The sequence below is a fragment of the Leucoraja erinacea genome, chromosome 29, assembly GCF_028641065.1.
Source record: "Leucoraja erinacea ecotype New England chromosome 29, Leri_hhj_1, whole genome shotgun sequence".
NCBI lineage: Eukaryota > Metazoa > Chordata > Chondrichthyes > Rajiformes > Rajidae > Leucoraja > Leucoraja erinaceus.
The window spans coordinates 9,421,618-9,440,819 of record NC_073405.1 but is presented as its reverse complement, the minus strand read 5'-3'; the positions used below and the strand labels follow the sequence as shown (position 1 = coordinate 9,440,819).

Genomic DNA, 19,202 nt, shown 5'->3' with positions numbered 1-19,202 from the left:
AAGTTAGCAATTAACAGTCCTGCCTCTCCATAAAATCGGCTGTGTGTGTATGGTGGAGCAGACTCAATGGGCCAAATGATTTAATTCTTCTCCTATGTCTTATGATCTTACAATCTAACTACTTCTCTTTGCTTTCTAGAAATCCTAGTAGTTGGTGCTACAATTCTATCTTTCCATATCTTGTCCCTCCATTAATGGTCAACTGTTGCTGCACAAAAATCATTATGTGAATATATTTATTGTTCATTTATATTCTAGCACTAACTGAATAACCTTTAATAATCCTTTACAGGAAATTACAGTGCCACAACAGCTTCAAGACAGACATAACACCACATTTCCACAGATAGCTTCAATACTTAATAATAAGTTAAAATACAATGAATGAATACTAAAAAAAATCCAAAATTATTTTTGTGCATTATAAAACCTTATAGCTAGTTTGATAAATAACTTTGTTGAATGCGAAGAAGACTAATAATCTCATTATGCTTGGCTATACATCTCATCACTCCACTAATTGATGTTAAGGGTTGGAGTTGCAGGCATGAATTCTAATAGCATCATCCATTGTTTTAATTACTGTTACATTAGCATGCAACTGAAATAAGAAAAAAAGGAATAATGAATGTAAATTACATTGTCCAGGAGTTTATTGTTCCATAGTTAAAAAATCCCAGCGATCAACTGTATATACATGTATATAGACTTTCCGTGTACCTGTAACTTGAGGTATAATGCTGATATTTGTAGGATCAGTACTATACTGAGAGAAGTTCCACAATATGTAATTGTGTCAGAGCGCCCTCTGATGGACTTTGACATATCATTCCTCTTTCTTAGCTTTTACTAAGAAGTTAGCTTTTACTAAGGAGTGGCTCTCCTTAGGACCTTTTACTATAACACGGTTTTTCAGGAATAGAACTACTTGTGTCAATGGGAATAAAGAGATTAGGAGCTGAAGAGTTTCAAATTCGCAGGATGTTCGGACAAAAAAATGTTTTTAATGGCTATACATTTATTTTTTACTGCAAATCATACTGAAGGCTGTTTGCGACATTGTTTATGTATGAATAGAAGTGATAGCTTGTCAATTTCTAATGGCCTTCTGCGGCAAAGCTGATAGCCTGCATTGGGCACTAGCAAACAGAAATTGACAAAATAATAAATTATAAAATTATAAAAGCAGATTATTATAACTATCTCCTTTGTGCAATCATTCATCATTTGGAGCCAAATTGATTTCCTCAACTGCTTCTGCAGTGGTTGCATCAAATGGAGTTCAGATCACTGTACCCACAAGATATCCAAGGTCTGTTCAATTACTGAGGTGGCAGAGTGCACATACATAGTCAGGCACTTTAACGTGTAGGAAGGAACCGCAGATGCTGGTTTACTGCTGAAGATAGATACAAAATGCTGGAGTAACTCAGCTGGACTAACTCAACTTCTTCACATTAAAGATGTGAATCTTTCTCAATCCAGAACTTCAACCATTCATTCTCTCTGGAGATGCTGCCTGTCCCACTGAGTTGCTCCAGTATTTTGTGTCTATCTTCAGTCACTTTAATGCACCACTTTGGTCATCATTTTAGTATATTTTGTAACAGCGTACTGGTAAAACAAGCACCCAGGACATTTATTAAATATATGTGGCTCTCTGGTTTAGGTATTTGTTAACATGTTAGCTAGGGGAGGGCTAAATTGTAAATGTCTTTGCATCAGTCATGGATGTCTTTTATATTGAGCATTAATTTGTATAAAGGAATCACCAGGGAACATTTTTTAAGATACGTTTATGCTTCCTTTATTCTCAAAACAATTAACCTCAACAATAAATCAACAAATATCTGTTTAAAAAACAAAAAAACAACATCAAGTGCTGGAGTAACTCAGCAGGTCTATAAAACCCATCGTTAGAGTAGAATTAGGCCACAGCCCATGGAGTCTACTCCATAGTATGTATCGATGTATCTCTAGAGAATATGGATAGGTGACTTTTCAGGTTAGGCTTCAGACTCCGATTACTTTTTTTCATGTTAAATTCTTTAATGCTTCACTTGTGCTGATAAATAAAGGTTAGATAATTATTTTACTATGTGATTTGTTTGAAAAACTTGGCAAGTTGCGGCTGGTCCAATGAATCAGTAGTATATGATGTGTGCTAAAACATGTGTTAGTTTCTCAAATATACGATACAATATATTCACTTTATTTATCCCAAAGGGAAATTGGTCTGCCACCAGTCAAAAGATAGTTACAACATGTTGAAAGTGTCACTTGTCAGTCTACCCCATGACAGAAATGGGAGGGGTTACCAGTTTGATAGCCATCGGGAAAAAGGATCTCCTGTGGCGTCCTGTGCTGCACCTTGGTGGGACCAGTCTGGTGCTGAAGATGCTCCTCAGGTTGACCAGTGTGTCATAGATGGGGTGAGATATATTGTCCAGGATGCTCTGCAGTTTGAGGAGCATCCTCCTTTCTGAGACTCCTAGGATGGAGCCAGCCTTCCTGATGAGTTTGTTGATTCAATCAGTATGTTATGGACTGATTAATGTAAAACAATTCAAACCATTGCCATACATATTAAATCTTCCAGGACTTTGGGCAGGCTGCATTTGGAGTACCGTGTGCAGTGCAGTGAGCATTTGGCTTGTTTTGCATGTCATTGATGATGACATGTGCATTTAAATTTTAGACTACCCATTATATTGTGGGTGGGATTTATAACTTATTTTTGGGCTATGTAGCTCGCGCAGAAGTTTAGTTTTTAGTGTAGTTTGGAGAGACCATGGAGAAGGTTTACCCTTCGACCATGCGAGGTGTAAAGGAGATCATGCAAAGTGTAACAGAGACACGAGGAGTTTTCTAATGTTTAAAGTAATTAGCTGGAGTTCGATAAAGATAGTAGTAATGAGTCGGAAGAAATTTGGATGTATCTTACTGTTTTCTATCACCAATAAAGCATTTATTCATCAAAAGACTGTGTTTTGAAGACTTATCTGTGAAGCTCTGAAGGTCTCGGTGAGTGAGCTCGCGTGCGTATCAAAGATATTCCCCTTAACCATGCTCATCCTTTTAGCAGCGAGAGGGTTAATTTCTCGAACAATATAAAAATCGGCCGCTACATGCAGTTCTGGTCCCACCATTACAGAAAGCATGTGGAGGCTTTGGTGAAGGTGCCTGGCTGACAGAGTAATAGCTATAAGGAAAGGTTGGATAGTCTTGGATTTTTTTCTCTTTCTCTTCGAAGGCTGAGGGGAGACATGGTAGAATTATGTAAAATTATGAGAGGCATAAATAGGGTAGGACAAAAACTAGGCTGCAAAAAAATCTGAAAAGAACCAACAAACAACAGTGCATTGTTATTTTATTGCCGATTGTTTGGAGTACAAAATATCATTTCATAGAAATGAAACATAAATTAGTGCAAGTTCAACAAAATTGTTACATTTCCCTTATAAACTTATAATAGAATCAAACGAAGCCCCATCATTAAAGGTTGCATTAACATATGGAAATACTGTGAAATCCACATAAAAATATAAATATAACCATTAATATTCATACAGATTCAGAAGTGAGCTTTCCTTGGCAACCAGTGGGGGGGGAAAGAGGACTTTTCTTCACCCCCGAAGCAAAATAAAATGTCTGGCCCAACACTCTGTACAGTGCAGAGACAAATATCCCATGATCTCCCACATACAGTTTTATTATATTTTAATTAGTGGAATATTAGGTTTGGATGACACTTGATCAAAAGTATTGAATTTGGTACAGGTGTTCCATTTTTAATCTGTTTCTTGTTAATCTGGTTTGTTAGTAGGTGTGGACTGGCTGGATAAAATGAGTTTATTGTTTGAAGGAAAGAGTTAAGGTGACAACTCGGTTGGAGAAATAAACATACCCTTACCCAAATAAAATTTAATGTCTTTCAGAACCATCTTGGTGCCCTATGTGGGATACTGTGCTCGTTACTCCTGTACAGCAAACTTAATTGTATTATATTCTTTGGACTTGACCTCATTAATCTTTCCTTTGCTTAAAATCACGGTTTATTCATCATGCTGAAGTTTAGCAAAACTTTAGGAATAAGTTACTCAGGTACAATGGACCTTCTGCAAACTTAGTGAGGTAGTATCATGACTCGTGTATTTTTTTGGAAAATGCCCCATGACTATATAACTTCCATATGTAAAAATGATATCTAGACCATAAGGTAGGTCATGTCATGTATTTTCCCCCATGCAGAAAATATCTCATATATTTTACCTCCATCATTTGTCTATGAGAGGATTTAAAAAGACCAAATGCCATATTACACAACTACTATGTATGAAATATTGACTTCATTCCTACCACTCTTTAAACTTCATAAACAGCTGCCCAAGCATTCCATTTTAATTTACTATCACTGAAAATTTAAGCCCAACAAGCCTATAAATTGTTAAAGTTGTCAGCGAACAGGAGTAGAGCCTGTATCCTGGCGCTGTACAAATATTATGTAAATAGTAGTTTAATACAATATATACTGTATGGCTTAATATCATTCAATATGAGCAAGAAATTGTCACCCATTGCTGCATCTGTAGAATTCTTTAGCCCAGGAAACTGTGGATGAACATATTAAAGTTATATTCAGGGTTGACAGATTTAAGATTAAGGTTATCATTACAAAGTATGAACAGAAATTCAGTTCATTTTAAATACCACCCATAAACTTTATTAAATGGCAGCGAAGGTCTGGGGACTTTTTAAACAAACGTTTTTACATTTTTCACTATTTTTATAGTGTTTTTGTTTGTATAACATGATCTCTTAATGCTTCAGTGCTGCATACAAATTTGATGTACAGTGAATGCTGAGGATAAGCAAGTTTCTTATTTGCATTTAAGTTGCATGTATTTGATTCCATTTATCACAGCTTTTAAAAAATCTCCTTCATTTTAGCTTCACGTTGAGCCTTCAATAGATAGTAAAGACTCAATTATTGCAGAACAGATTAAAACTATTGCAATTCCCATTGGTGCAGCAGCTCCAAATAATTAACCAAGACTATTCTGCAGTTATTTATTTTCATCTTTATAATCAACTTAATTTAAATTCAAATCCACTGCCACATTGCCATCTTCTATGCCTAGGGTCCAATTCGTGGAAGTCATACATTTGCCCTTAACAACATTATTTTGAATAGTTCTTACTCCATCCTCCATGTAAACATTCTCCCCCCCCCCCCATCTTGCGAGATTTGAGATCTTCCTCCTTAGTAATTGAGGTTCACGGTTCTCCATGACATTGTTTGTTGATTCACAGAAATTGATCTTGTAGTCAGTCATTGTGTTTTTGATGCTCTAGTCCTTTAAGAAGATCTGAAATTCACATTTTCTTTGAGGCAACAATGTAATGTGCCTCAAAATAAAGGGCAATTTCTTCCAAATGACTTGATGTTACAAGTAGAGCACCTCTTAAATATTTAGTGGTTGGTAGAATCAAGTGTTCCAGAAGTAGAGGTATTTCTTGCAACAGTCAAAGCCAATCACAATGCCCACTGGACAGCTTGTTTGAAGGACAAGGATACACATCTTTGTCTCTAGGAGGCTTGGCCCAATTTCATGGTCTTTTGTATCTATGCAAAACAATAATAGTCAATTAATAGACATTACTAATACAAAGACGAGGAGACATTTCTTCAGCCAGAGCGTGGTGAATCTGTGGAATTCATTACAGTCCTTGTGTATTTTTTAAAGCAGAGTTGACAAGTACTTGATTGGTAAGGGTGTCAAAGGATACAGGGTGCAGGCAGGATATAGATTTATTTTAAAAATAGAGATTGATAGTTCTTGATTATCAAGGACTTCAAAGGTTACTGGGAGAAGGTATGTAAATGCTGTTAAGAGAGAAAGGTAGATTAGCCATGATTGAATGGCGGAGCAGGCCCGATGGCCTGAATGGCCTAATTCTGTTGCTATAACTTAAGAGCTTATGAACTAATTCTGACAAATGTTGTATTTGATTCAGTGCTGTAAAATCCACCACTTAATACTTGTTAAAGAAACAAACTATTTGAAGATCTTATGGTATTAAATGTGAACATGTTATGTTAAGTGGAATGATACCTATAAACACTAGAGGGCAGAGCCATAAGGTTAGAGGATGAAGTTTAATAGAGATGTATGGGTTAAGATTCTTTTATTAACACAGAGTGATGTGGGCCTGGAACACATTGCCATAGGTGGTGGTGGAGGCACATACAATAGTGACATTTTAAGGGCCTGTACCACTTGGCGATTTTTTGGCGACTGCCGGCATCATATCAGTGTCACCAAAAATTTTGAACGTTTCAAAATCCAGCAGCGACAAAAAAGTATGTTACGACACTTGAAAAAACACCACACGACATACGTCACGCCACAAATTTTTCGGTAAACTGATATGTCGGTCAATGATGCTGGCAGTCGTCGAAAAAAAGAATCGCTGAGTGGGACAGGCCCTTTAAAGGCTTTTAGATAGGCACATGGAAATGGAGGTAAAGGAGGCGATATGGATCATGTTCAGGCAGATGTGATCAGTTCAACTTGGCATTATGTTCGGCACAAACATTATGGGCAGAATGGTCTGTTCCTGTGCTGCACTGTTCTATGTTCTACGCATTTAAGCTTCATTCTTGGTCAAGAGTATTAAAATTACTGTCTGCAAGCGCAAATTATAAAGGCAGGCATTTTGTAATGTAATATGGATGTCTGCTGAAATGTTAAGTGACAAAAAGATATAAATGGTGCAAAACAAAGTGTGAGGATAATGAGAAATGGTCTAAGAGTCAGAAGATGATGAGCTATTCTTCAATGTATCCCATGTTACATGTTTAGTGCCAGTAAATGAGGAAGAGTTTCTGACCTTGTCAGTTTTAAACCAATGAATGTACTTACCGGCTCTGTGCATCAAATTCTGGCCAGGCTCCCATTGACTTCAGCTGCTCTTCCAGGGCCACGATTCTTAAGCCAATGTACCCTGAAGAAACCAGCAATACTAGGACTCTGAAAAATGAAGGATTGACCGTGAAACCGATTTCTGCTGATGCTAATTATTTATTCACCGATTTGAATAAGTCAGTTTCGCAAGTGTTACTTTCCATCATGCGCTGTATTTATCTATAATTATGGTAGCGGTAGTCAACATAATGTTGACAGGAGAGAAAATTCTGCAGCAGTACCTTAGACTACTTTTGTACAAATTGAGGGAGCACTCCTGATCTTTCTCAGCCTCTTAAAAATAAATCATTTTCATTAACATTGCAACTTCGATCCCAAAGTGACAATTTGAATCCAATATGTAACCATGTACATATATGGCTCCACATCCTTAAGTTAGAACAGCATTGGATACTTGGCTAAAAACTGATATGGCTCTTGGCACTAGCTATTTCAGGGCAGTTACTCCTCAGTTCATGGTAGGAGCAATTAGACTCTTTGAATTACCATTGTTTTGGCAATATCTCAATTCATTACAAAAATATTGTAGGTTCTCTAAAAATTCACTGTTTAATAAGAAAGTCTATGGATCGAAGTGTGAAATACGTACAGGAGGACATAGATGATAATGAGCGTGTTGAAGGTGGTCGATTCATGAAATGTAGTAAATGATTTCACTTTCTTTGTCACTTTCCCAAACCAGGAGTTGCCTGCAAGTGGACAGAAAAATACAATGTTAATTTAAGAGAAAGAAGCTAGTTTTTTTTAGGAACAAATTTTAATTGGAAATCGGGTTGAAGTTGGAAATACACTTCCCTATTATGTACTGAACGGTGCAATTTCTCCAAATGCCCTTCAAGAATATGGTAATACTGTGTAATATCTCAATTTTAGAGTAGCCATTTTGATTTATGATCTCAGCCAGATTTCATTAAACGAGTTTGTCTATTACATTAAAATGAGAGTCCAAAGGCTTCCCAAGAATGAAAGTAAAATTATATTTCTGGTTGCTGAAAAGGGAACTCAGCTAAAACAGAGAGAGAACATTCTGGAATACTCAGGTCAGACAAAATCTGTGCTGGCAGACATTAAGCTTACTCGTCTGTCCAATAACCCTTCATCAGATCTTTGGCTAGTTCCGACAAAAGACCATAGACCTAGAACACCAAATCCTTGCATTTGGAGTTAATGGTTTGGAGTCGCAAGGTAATACAAGGAACAGCAGATGCTGGTTTGTATAGGAGTGCTGGAGTGACTTGGCAGGTCAGGCAGCTCTGAAGAGCATGGATGGGTGACATGTCTGGTCAGGACCCTTTTTTGTCATTATCCATGTTCTCCAGAGATGCTGCCTGACCCACCAGGTTTTTTCAGCACTTTGCATCTGCTTTTAAAATGATGTTTTACAATAAAGAAAAAGAACCAGAACTAATATTTATTCCACGATTCCCCAGAAATAGAAATGCTTGGTTTGGAGATCAAAACTAGGGTTCTTCACATCAGATGGTGAAGGTGGAAGGTTGGAATGGTAGCCAAATCCAGCAGAGTTTTCATCCTCTGCACTAAATGAAGAGTGGAGAATAATTCCTTCTGGGCAAAGTGAATAAGAAAAGAGTGGAAGCCAGGCTATAGTTGAGCTTCTTTCTTTACATGTAAAGCAGCAAGCATTCCATTTTGCAGCCATAGGGCCAGGTGATGCAGTAACTAATCCTTACCATTGCCATGCAAGATTTCTTCAATAGGTCGATCCTTCTGTCCTTTGTTCTCATTATAAGGAGTCTCAATTGTAGTTACATCAACAGAAGCTGTAAAAAGCACAAGGAAAAAACTACATGGTCACGGGGGGAATACTGGTGTAACAGAGACCTGATTTATTTAAAGACCAAATCATTTCATCTGAAATTATTGAATACTTAACAAGTCAGGCTGTGTCTATGAAGGAGGGAACATTGCAACATTTTCATGCTTAGCAAATTATAAAGGAACAAAGTGCGTGAATGAAAAAAATACACAAGGGAAGGTGATGGGGTTATAAGATACCCAGCCTTGACCTACTCACGTGGCCAAAGCATTTATGGAGCCGGACAGTTAAGCTTGGTAAGCCCAGAATTTTGATAGCAGGAAGCTCGCTAATGACAATGTTAGACTGTCTCATTGGGAATGGCCATCTGTGCCACAGAAGCACCAGGCAATGTAACATGCCATATATCAGCCCATGTCCGTATTACATACAGGTGCGCAGAGGAGGAAAACAGAGCTGACCATGGACATCTTTAGAACATCCAAACCAGAATGTCTGTTGTGGCCAAATACACCACAAAGATATGTCTATAATACACAAAATATTATTGCAGTAAAGTATTATAGGACAGAAAAGCTGTTTATAGTTGCCAAGTCCTGAAGGTAATCGTGCTTTAGATATTCTCTGAGCCAAGGTACTTCACAAAACCCATTTCATTTAAAAAAATGGTTCGCTCCCCATGTTACAAATATTTTAGTGCTGCTAACCTGTCCTTGATATTGATTGTAGAGAATCTTGAGTGCTGTCAACAGTGTCTAGATCTTGGCTTTTCTCTTCAATGTTGGATTGGCCCGGTTCCTTTTATGGGGGGGGGGAAAAAAAAATGTTTTGTTACTATGGTCATCAACAATTAATTGGAATACATTATTTAATTTGATCCATTACATAATTTGATCCATTATACAATTTGATCCATTATTCAATTTGAATGTTAAATTAGGTTTTGTCCAATCTTGAATAACAGTTGCAAGACTACAAAGCTCTATCAGCACAGGTATTTTACATCATGCATTAATTTCACATCACAAGTCCAATGTTCCCTATAACACGTTTCAATAAATAGTTGTCGTTCTTACCAATAATAATTTACACTCTGCCTCAAAGCTGTTTTCAGGAGAATTCTGAGGCGTATTTAAGGGACTTCCATTCTGAAAAGATAGGTAATTATTAACATAAATATATAAAATTCAAGTGCAAATATATCAAATTCAAATATATCAAATTCAAAGACAATAGTTCGCAGTGGAGTACTCATAGAATATAAAATGGTACAGCACAGGAACAAGTCCTTTGGCACATGACATCTGTGTTATGATGCAAACGCATGCACTGTGTTTAATCTCATACCACTGTTCTCCAACACTAAATTTTGATTTTTTTATTTATAATAGTGGTGACTGAAAATGTACCTGCAGATGAGAACAAACAGTCTTCAGGATTTTAAAAGTCAAGTCTCTTGATCTTAGTGATGCAAACAAATGCTGAAAAAAGAAGTCGACAAAATTAATTTTCTGTAAATAATTGCTGCATTCCCAAATTTTAAATAGGATTTAAACAAAACCATTCAAAATATAAATCCCTCAGTAATCATCTTAATATGAAGCCACACAATTAAGTCTTCGGACATATTACTATACAAGAGCACTTTCAATCACTTGTCTTTAAACCTCACTAAAGGGGATGGGAGATACCTTGTACCCCAATATCCCTTGTCATCCCAGCACATTTCCAAAGCTAACGTCAATTTAAACCAGTAGCAGCCTCATAAGGTGCTCCTGTATTGCCAGTATCTCTGAGCATTTGGGAACGTCAAAGCCATGCATTGACCCTATTAGCACAGCAGACTTACAGCCAATATCAAGGAGAGGTGAGTGACGCTAAAATATCGGACAGGATTGAACACTGTTCTCTGGCGCTGTGTTACAGAGACCCGGGTTGAATTGGGTGCTATGTGCGTGGATTTTTTTTTTTACCCTCGGTTACTCCGACTCTCCTCCCACATCCTAAAGCCAAGCAGTCAAGCAGTTCATATACTACTGTAAATGAGCGGTAGAATCTGGGAGGTTCTGGGGGAAAATGAGCGATGAGAAGAGAGAAAAGAGTTGATAAGAATATGGCTTGAATATAAAAGGGATTTATTTGTGCAGACATAGTTGGCTGGTCAGGTTAATGATTAACACCAACAGTTTTAACAAGTGGGCAAGACTGTTTCTGGGCTGCAAGTCAAGTCAAGTCTATTTGTCACATACACATACAACATGTGCAATGAAATGAAAGTAGCAATGCCTGTGATTGTGCAAAAATGACAGTTCAGAATAGAACAGAATCAGTATTTACATGTTAGAAAAAACCACCAACAATTTAAAAAAGACACAACAGTAAATTAGTACAGTAAATTAGTCCCTGGTGAGATAAGAGTTTACAGCCCTGATGACCTGTGGGAAGAAACTCCGTCTCATCCTCTCTGTTTTCACGGCATGACAGCGGAGGCATATGCTTGACCGTAGCAGCTGGAACAGTCCGTTGCTGGGGTGGTAGGGGTCCCCCATAATGTTGCTGGCTCTGGATCTACACCTTCTGATGTATAGCTTCTGCAGAGGGGCGAGTGTAGTTCCCATAGTGCGTTCGGCCGAACGCACCACTCTCTGCAGAGCCTTCCTGCCCTGGGCAGAGCATTGAATAAACAGGGTATCCCAGGAACAGGTGAAGACAGATTGAAAACAATAGAAGATTTGCTTTATCAGGATACAGGCCTTAAGAAGAGAAAAACTAAATAGAGGGAATTCAGCTGCCTGCTGATTAATCATGGTCAAACACACTATCATCCTCAAAACAATTTCAGTCACAAAAAAATCTATTCAAATCTTGCCTTTTCTCCTTCTGATGTCTTGATACACAGGGCATTGGGGACAAGGAGGGCTATGTTCTGCTTCTTTAACACAACCACTTCAGTGACCGGAACAACAAGCTGAATAAAAAGACAAATGAAAAAGTTAGATGATCCTCCTTCTGCTCCTTCATTGATATTGATTATTGATTGATTGATTATCAAGAAGAGAAAAGGGGTTGAAATAGGATTAGTGTGAATGAATGTCAATGCATGTGCGGACATAGTGGGCTGAAGGTCCTATCTTGATCTGATCCACTATACATCATCCATCCTCTGAAGGAGTGACAAAAGAAGCAGACAGTAGCGTTTATTTGACAAGAATGGGACATGCTGGAAGCCCTCAGCAGGTCAGGCAACATCAGTATAAAGACGTACAACTAATGTTTTAGGACCTGAAACATTACACACTCTTTTTTTCCTACAGATGCTGCCCTGAAATAATAAGAAAATTAAAAATATATTTTTATTTCAGAAATCACACCTCAGTGGTCTTTTAAGTTCGAACATTTAAAATAACTAAGCACATACTAATTCAGTAGTAATTTCCACTTGCTTCAGTTTTAGGCCCCATATCTGAAGAAGGATGTGCTGGCGTTGGAGAGAGTCCAGAGGAAGTTTACAAGAATGATCCCAGTGATCATTGGATTAAACGCATGAGGAGCGTTTTGTGGCTTTGGCCCCTGCACTCAAATGAGGAGAGATCTCATTGAAACCTACCAAACAATGAAAAGCTTAGATAGAATGGATATGGAAAGGATGTTCCCAATAAAGGAGGAGTCTAGAACCAGAGGGCACAGCCTCAAAAGAAAAGGATGTGCAGTTAAAATGGAGAAGAGGATGATCTTCTTTAGCCAGGTGAAGCTGTGTAATTCATTCCCACAGGCGATGTGGAGGCGAAGACTTTGAGTATTTTTAAAGTGGAGATTGATAGGTTCTTGATTAGCAAGGGTGTCAAAAAGCATATGGAGAAAAGGCAGGGGAATGGGGTTGAGAGGGGAAAAATAGAACAGCTGTGATCGAATGGATGGAGAGAACTCAATAGGCCAAATGGCCTAATTCTGCTCTAATTTCTTATAGTGGACAATATAGACAATAGACAATAAGCGCAGGAGTAGGCCATTCGGCCCTTAGAGCCAGCACCACCATTCAATGTGATCATGGATGATCATCCCCAATCAGTACTCCGTTCCTGCCTTCTCCCCATATCCCCTGACTCCGCTATCTTTAAGAGCCCTATCTAGCTCTCTTGAAAGTATCCAGAGAACCGGCCGCCACCGCCCTCCGAGGCAGAGAATTCCAGACTCACAACTCTCTGTGAAAAAGTGTTTCCGCAACTCGGTTCTAAATGGCTTACCCCTTATTCTTAAACTGTGACCCCTGGTTCTGGACTCCAACACGTTTCCTGCCTCTAGTGTGCCCTAACCCTTTATAATCTTTTATATAAGAACGCCTCTCATCCTTCTAAGCTCCAGAGTTTAAAAGCCCAGCCGCTCCATTCTCTCAGCAAATGACAGTCCTTCCATCCCATTTATTGTTAAAAAATTACCACATACCGTCTACCCCCAGCTTCATGCTAATGAGGAATTTTGTTACATCCTGCTGTATATGACAATATATAACAATCTGAATTTGTTTGATTCCACAAAAGGATAGCATTTTGAATGTTCAGAAATTAGAACAGTGCAGCACAGGAAAAGGCCCTTCGGCCCAAAATGTCCATGCCCAACGTGATGGCAAGTTAAATTAATGTCCTCCTATTTCATGTGATCCATTTCCCTCCATTCCCTGAATATCCACGAACCTGTCCAAAATCCTCTTAAATGCTACTATCGTATCCATCTCTATCACGGCCCCTGGGATTATTGTGGATATTTTATTTCAAGCAACTGCGGAATGAAACCAGGCGTATAAAAACGAACATACCTTGGTTTCCTTCAAAATGCTGCTGTAGAAACAGACATAATTTTCCGTGATAAACATCTTGCCATGGTACGGGACCTCCTTATGCAAAGCACATCGGAAACCTATGAGGAAATGAGACCAGTGTTTAGAGTCCATTCTCTGGCAAATAGTTCTGGAGGGAAATTATTTTTCCTCCTTCAGAAAGAAGTCGGAAGTGGCGGTGCTGCCTCAGCAGCTGCGGCTCGCCTGCAGTCAGTCTGTTTTCTTTTTTTGTTGTTTTCTTGTCCTGCTTTAGTTAGTTAATTTGAGTTATTAGTGTGTGGGTGTGTGTGGGTGTGGGAAAGTTGTTTAGTCTCTTCTTGAATCTTCTTGTCGTATCCCCCGTCTCTGTCTCCGTCTGCGCTGAAGCCTAATGGCGGAGCTGGCGGCCTCCAACTGGGACCGACCTGGAGGCTCCAGAGGCAGAGCCAGCCAGGACTTGCCAGCGCGAGGCTGGCCGACTTCGGGGCTGAGGCAGCGTTCCGATTTTCGGCAGTGGCCCAACTCGGGGCTGAGACGGTGGCGGCCCGACTTCGGAGGATTGGCCGCGGGCCAGTGGACAACATCGTCGGGAGCTCGCAGGTCACAGGTGGGTGACCTGTTTTTCCGGAGCTCCCGCAACAACAGCTTCGTCCGCTGGACTGGAGGGCGGCAGCTTCGACCACCCCGGGCCGTGGAGTTTGAACCGACCGGTTCGCGGTTGAGCCGCGGGACTTACTTACCATCACCCGGTGGGGTCACAACATCGGAAGCCTGGATCGCCTCAGCACAGAGGGAGAGCAAGGAGGGAAGAGACAAAGACTTTAAGACTTTTGCCTTCCAACACAATGAGGTGGTGTCTGGTGAACTTACTGTGGTGGATGTTAAATTTGTGTTTATTGTGTGTTTTGTTATTTTATTATATGTATGACTGCAAGGCAACAACATTTCGTTCAGACTGAAAGGTCTGAAAGACAATAATGGATACTTTGACTTTGATAAGCGAAGATATAAATTGCCAAATCAGTGTGGAAACACTAGCCAGATTCATCCTCTATATAGAAACTTACTGTCAATCACCTTCTCGGTTTCAGGAAGATCTTTGAACTGCTTGTGGAATGTGGCATTGGACTTGATAACCTAAAAAAAACATAAATTTATGAAAAGATAATTTTAGCTGGATCAAGAAAGGTTTTTTGTTAAATTGTCCCACAATTGCTAGACTTAGTATTTTTGATTTGAGAATAAAACACCATCCAGGTGTGCATCTTTAATAAATATACAAGCAGAAACAAGTCATAGCTCCCCCAGAAAAAAATATAGACAAATCAATTTGGTAGTAGAAACAAAGAACTCCAGATGCTGGTGACAATAAAAAAAAAGATACAAAGTACTGGAGTAACTCAGCATCAGGCAACATAAATAGGTGATGATCCAAAATATCACCTAATTTGGTAACTTTGTACATTGACAGCTTCTTCCAAACCTTCAACCTTGGAGGACAAAGGCAGCAAGTACACAAGAATACCAACTGCAGATTCCACGCCAAGGTACATACCATCCTGATTTGGAAGTACATTGCCAATCCTTCATGATTACTAAATCCACCTCCTGGAATTTCCTATCCAACACCAATAGGGGAATTCCTCCTTCAGAAGGATTGTTGTGCTTCAAGGTGGCTTACCTTCTCAAAAGCAATTAAGGAAGGCAATGTAGAGACAAGGAACTGCAGATGCTGGTTTATCAAGGGAATACACAGAATGCTGGAATAATGCAGTGGTTAAAGCAACATCTCTGGAGAACATGGATAGGTGACGTTTCTGGTCGGGATGCTTGTTCAGACTGAAGAACCTCAGGGCACAGCTCTCCGCAAAGAATCAGCCTGAAGAAGAATCCCAACTCAAAACATCATCTATCCATGTTCTCTGAGGATGTTGCCTGACCCGCTGAGTTACTCCTGCATGTTGTGCCATTTCTAAGGGAGGGCAATAATTGCCAGCAGCACACCGCCTGGAAAATCAGTCATATGACATTAAGAGGGTTTGATTTCTTTAATGTAATCGTTCAACAGAAGTAATTTCATTTGGGTATCTCACTTGCCTATTTTTGACTATGAATAATAAATCATATTGTATTGTTGAGTATTTACCATTTTCTTTATTGTGCATTTGGAACATGTCGGATTCAGTTGGTTTAGAATAATTTCCAATTTGCAAAATAGAACATGATTAATATGAATTAATTCCTTACAGAGGTAGAGGAGGATAGTTTTCTTCCAATGCTTGGCTCATCATTTTTCACATCAGATAAATCAAAGGCTTGTGACCTGAATAAAACACCAATTTATCTCATTAACAACCAGTCTTCTTTTCTGGTTTAGCCAAATTCAATGTGTACACATTGAGCTACACTTAGAAAAACAGCAGATTGGAAACCGAGGAAGGATACATAATGCTCGAGTGACTCAGCGGGTCAGGCAGCATCCCTGGAGAACATGGATAGGTGACGTTTTGGGTCGAGACCAGTCTTCAGACTGGTTGCTGGCATGAGAGGAAAGAAAGGTAAAAATGCAGAGGTGGAAACGGAGGTTGGAAAACACAATCTTAGTTCTCCGACCTAGGCATCCTTGGTGATTAGACAATGGAAAGTGTGCAAAACTTTACTGTGGCTTCAGCTTAACTTGCACAATGGAACTGAACATTTAGAGTAACACAGGATTCCCTAAAACGCAAATACAACCATGGCAGTTTGCTAGAACCAATCTGTTGCTGAAGGTGCTCCTCAAGTTGACCAGTGTGCCATGGAGGGGGTGAGCTGTATTGTCCAGGATGCTCGGACCTCCAAGACCACCTCCAATGTATCCAACTCCACCCCCAGGGCAGAGCCCCAAGCCCTATCAGAATCTTATGGTTCATTCATATCCCCTCACACTCTAAACTTCAATGGATGTTGGTTATCCAACCTTCCTTCATTAGACATTAATAGCTGGAAAAGGCACATTACTTCAAAAGTTGACCACACTCACACTTTTTCCTCACATCCCTGTAAAGCTTTTCAAATGGGATTTTAAAGCATTATTTTTAGATTCTAGTGTCCTTCAACGTATTGGCTTCATTGAGCATTGCCGATAATATTTTTCCATTGGGTTTGCCGAATTTATAGTGATTTGCAAGTCAATTCACAAATTCGGCTCCAGCCAAAAACAAAGTGCTGGAGGAACTCAACGGGTCAGGCAGCTTCTGTGGAGATAAGTGTGCAGGCAGTGTTTTTGCCAAAATACTTTGCTTCAGCTCCAATCAGATTGTTGTAGAAAAGAGAAATGAAGTGACACCACAAAGATCCTTAATGTTACACAACTTAGAGCATTAAAAACTTAAATGCAACATGGTATAGTCTTGCACTTCTTATAAAAGTTCATAAAGCATACCTCATCAATGGCTGTATTTTATTTCTTTGCTCAATCTCAGGCAGCATGGAATCATTTTCCAAGCTGGATGCTGTCATCAGCATTTGTACTTTCTTTTTACTCTTCTTCTGTTTTTCAGGCATCATCCCAATCTCATTGGGGCAACTGCTCCAAAATAAAAGAAGACCTTAACGTTAATAAATCCTAAACCGCCATCAGCAGAGAATGACTAACATCACAGTTCATTGCTGGTTTGGAAAAAAAAAAACTCATTCATGTAATTAGATACAGAATGGTACAATAGCATTGTCATTCGGAGTTTTGTTGGTCCGTTGATCCTTTTCAAAGTCACTGAGAGGTGGCATGCTGACAGACCTCAAAAAACAAGATATTTAGAACATCATACTGTAGCTTAAATCCAAGGATGCTACAAATAACCATGCCTGAATGGCTCATAATTAAGATTTATTTGTCCAGAAATCTCAGGGAACAATTAAAATCATGAACAGTGTTTATTGAATAATGACAATAATTGCTAATTTGAAGATAATTTAATTACAAGTCCAGTTTTTTCCTGACCAGCTACATAGCAGACATTTTGCTGAAAGCAAATTGAGAAGTGAAAACCGCAGTTGGCCTGTGCAACAGAATTCACAGTTCAGTTGCTTTAATAGATTGAAATATACAGTAAGGAAATCGGCCCATCGACTACATGCTGGCCATCAACACTAGAACATTCAAACTCCGTACAGACAGCATCCGAGGTCAGGACTGAACCTGGGTCTTTGGCACTGTGAGGCAGCAGCTCTACCAGCTGTGCCGCCCTTGTTCTACTGCCTGAATGTGAAAATCAATCGCATTCTTTTATTTTATTCATTTAAGGGATGTGGACTTCGCAGGAGGAACCAGCATTTAATTGCCATTCCTAATTGCCCTCGAGAAAGTACCGGTGAGCTACCTTAAATCGTTGTAGTCCTCAAGGCAGAGGTATATCTATGATGTTGTTTGGGATTCCACTAATCACCAGGGAAATAGCACTAAAGCTCAGACAAAAATTGTAGCTTTAATTAATTATTATTATTTTTTTTTAAAATGGTGAAGGAATGGATAGGACAGGTTTAGAGGTATAAGAGCCAGATGCAGGCAGGTGGGACTAGAGTAGATGGGACATGTCAGTCGGCATTGGCAAGTTGGGCTAAAGAGTCTTTTTCCCACACTGTATGTACGACTCGATGAATCAACCTTTGTCCTAATATATTCTGCACAAAATAACCAAACAATTTTTTCAACAATTATAATGAAGGAAAGTTGTCAAAGTATGCAATGGGTTACAAAGTCAGATGTCAAAAACTGTGAAAGACAATGTTTAAACAGAAATTGCTTCACTCCAAATGGGCTGGAAGATAGGAATACAGAAAATGCTAGGAAAGAGTCGTTCTGATGATGGCGTGGTGACAACAACCCCCTCACACACAGATGTAGCATGACATGCAAGTTCTTCAAGTAGTTTATATTTGTTTCAGATTTCCACCCTTTGTATTTTTATAGCTCCAAGTTCAAGTTCAAGTTACATGTATGGTCACAAGCACTAATTGGTGCAGTGAGATTTGAGTTACCATACAGCCATATGAATAAAAAGAACACGATAGGATTTAACATGAACATCCCCACACAGCAAAATCAACGTTTCCCCACTGTGAGGGAAGGCAATAAAGTTCAGTCATCTTCCTCATTGTTCACCCGCGGTCGGGGCCTTTGAGCCCTCCGCAGTCGTTGATACGACGGCCTGATGTTCAGGCCTTCTCGCCGGGATGATCGGAGCTCCGCCGTCCGAACGGAAGAACACACTCAACGGCTTGACCAGAATCTATGTTGAAATCTGGAACCACATTTGAGGGGGATTGGGGGAAAAGGGAGGTCGATGAGTGCAAGGCTGGTTGGGAGCATGGTGCGATTCTTAAGCAACGCTTGATCAATTGATACATTACTGATGAAGTGCTCAAACTCCACACCAGCAGCATTTACTGTGTTATCCGGCACACTTTACCAAGCAATTATCCGAAACACTTTACCAAGCAATAGTCAAATTGGATCACTGCAAGTCTTTCCCTTTCTCCATTCACTGAGGTGACAGCAATGCAGAGTTTAAAGCCAAAGTTCCACCAATATGTTAGGAAATAATTGAACTAAATTTCCACATTTTTATAACTGTATAGCATG

General features: G+C 39.3%; 1 protein-coding gene across 4 annotated transcripts in view; it reads right to left on the bottom strand.

The window, feature by feature from the left end:
* Positions 1-3,353: 3,353 nt before the first annotated feature.
* si:zfos-943e10.1 (GRAM domain-containing protein 2B) overlaps positions 3,354-19,202 on the bottom strand; it is a 58,981-nt gene continuing 43,132 nt past the window's right edge. For 3 of the 4 annotated variants that reach the window (XM_055658548.1, XM_055658549.1, XM_055658546.1), the window contains exons 2-13: positions 17,004-17,147; positions 15,827-15,902; positions 14,647-14,716; positions 13,580-13,680; positions 11,636-11,734; positions 10,176-10,247; positions 9,843-9,914; positions 9,474-9,564; positions 8,681-8,770; positions 7,579-7,678; positions 6,927-7,034; positions 3,354-5,626 (exon numbers count right to left, since the gene is read on the bottom strand). In XM_055658548.1, coding sequence (XP_055514523.1) covers positions 5,611-5,626; positions 6,927-7,034; positions 7,579-7,678; positions 8,681-8,770; positions 9,474-9,564; positions 9,843-9,914; positions 10,176-10,247; positions 11,636-11,734; positions 13,580-13,680; positions 14,647-14,716; positions 15,827-15,902; positions 17,004-17,147 — 1,039 coding nt within the window. In that variant the 3' untranslated portion in view covers positions 3,354-5,610. Of the gene's footprint in view, positions 5,627-6,926; positions 7,035-7,578; positions 7,679-8,680; positions 8,771-9,473; positions 9,565-9,842; positions 9,915-10,175; positions 10,248-11,635; positions 11,735-13,579; positions 13,681-14,646; positions 14,717-15,826; positions 15,903-17,003; positions 17,151-19,202 lie in introns of all 4 variants that reach the window. The other variant, XM_055658545.1, reaches the window with a different exon arrangement.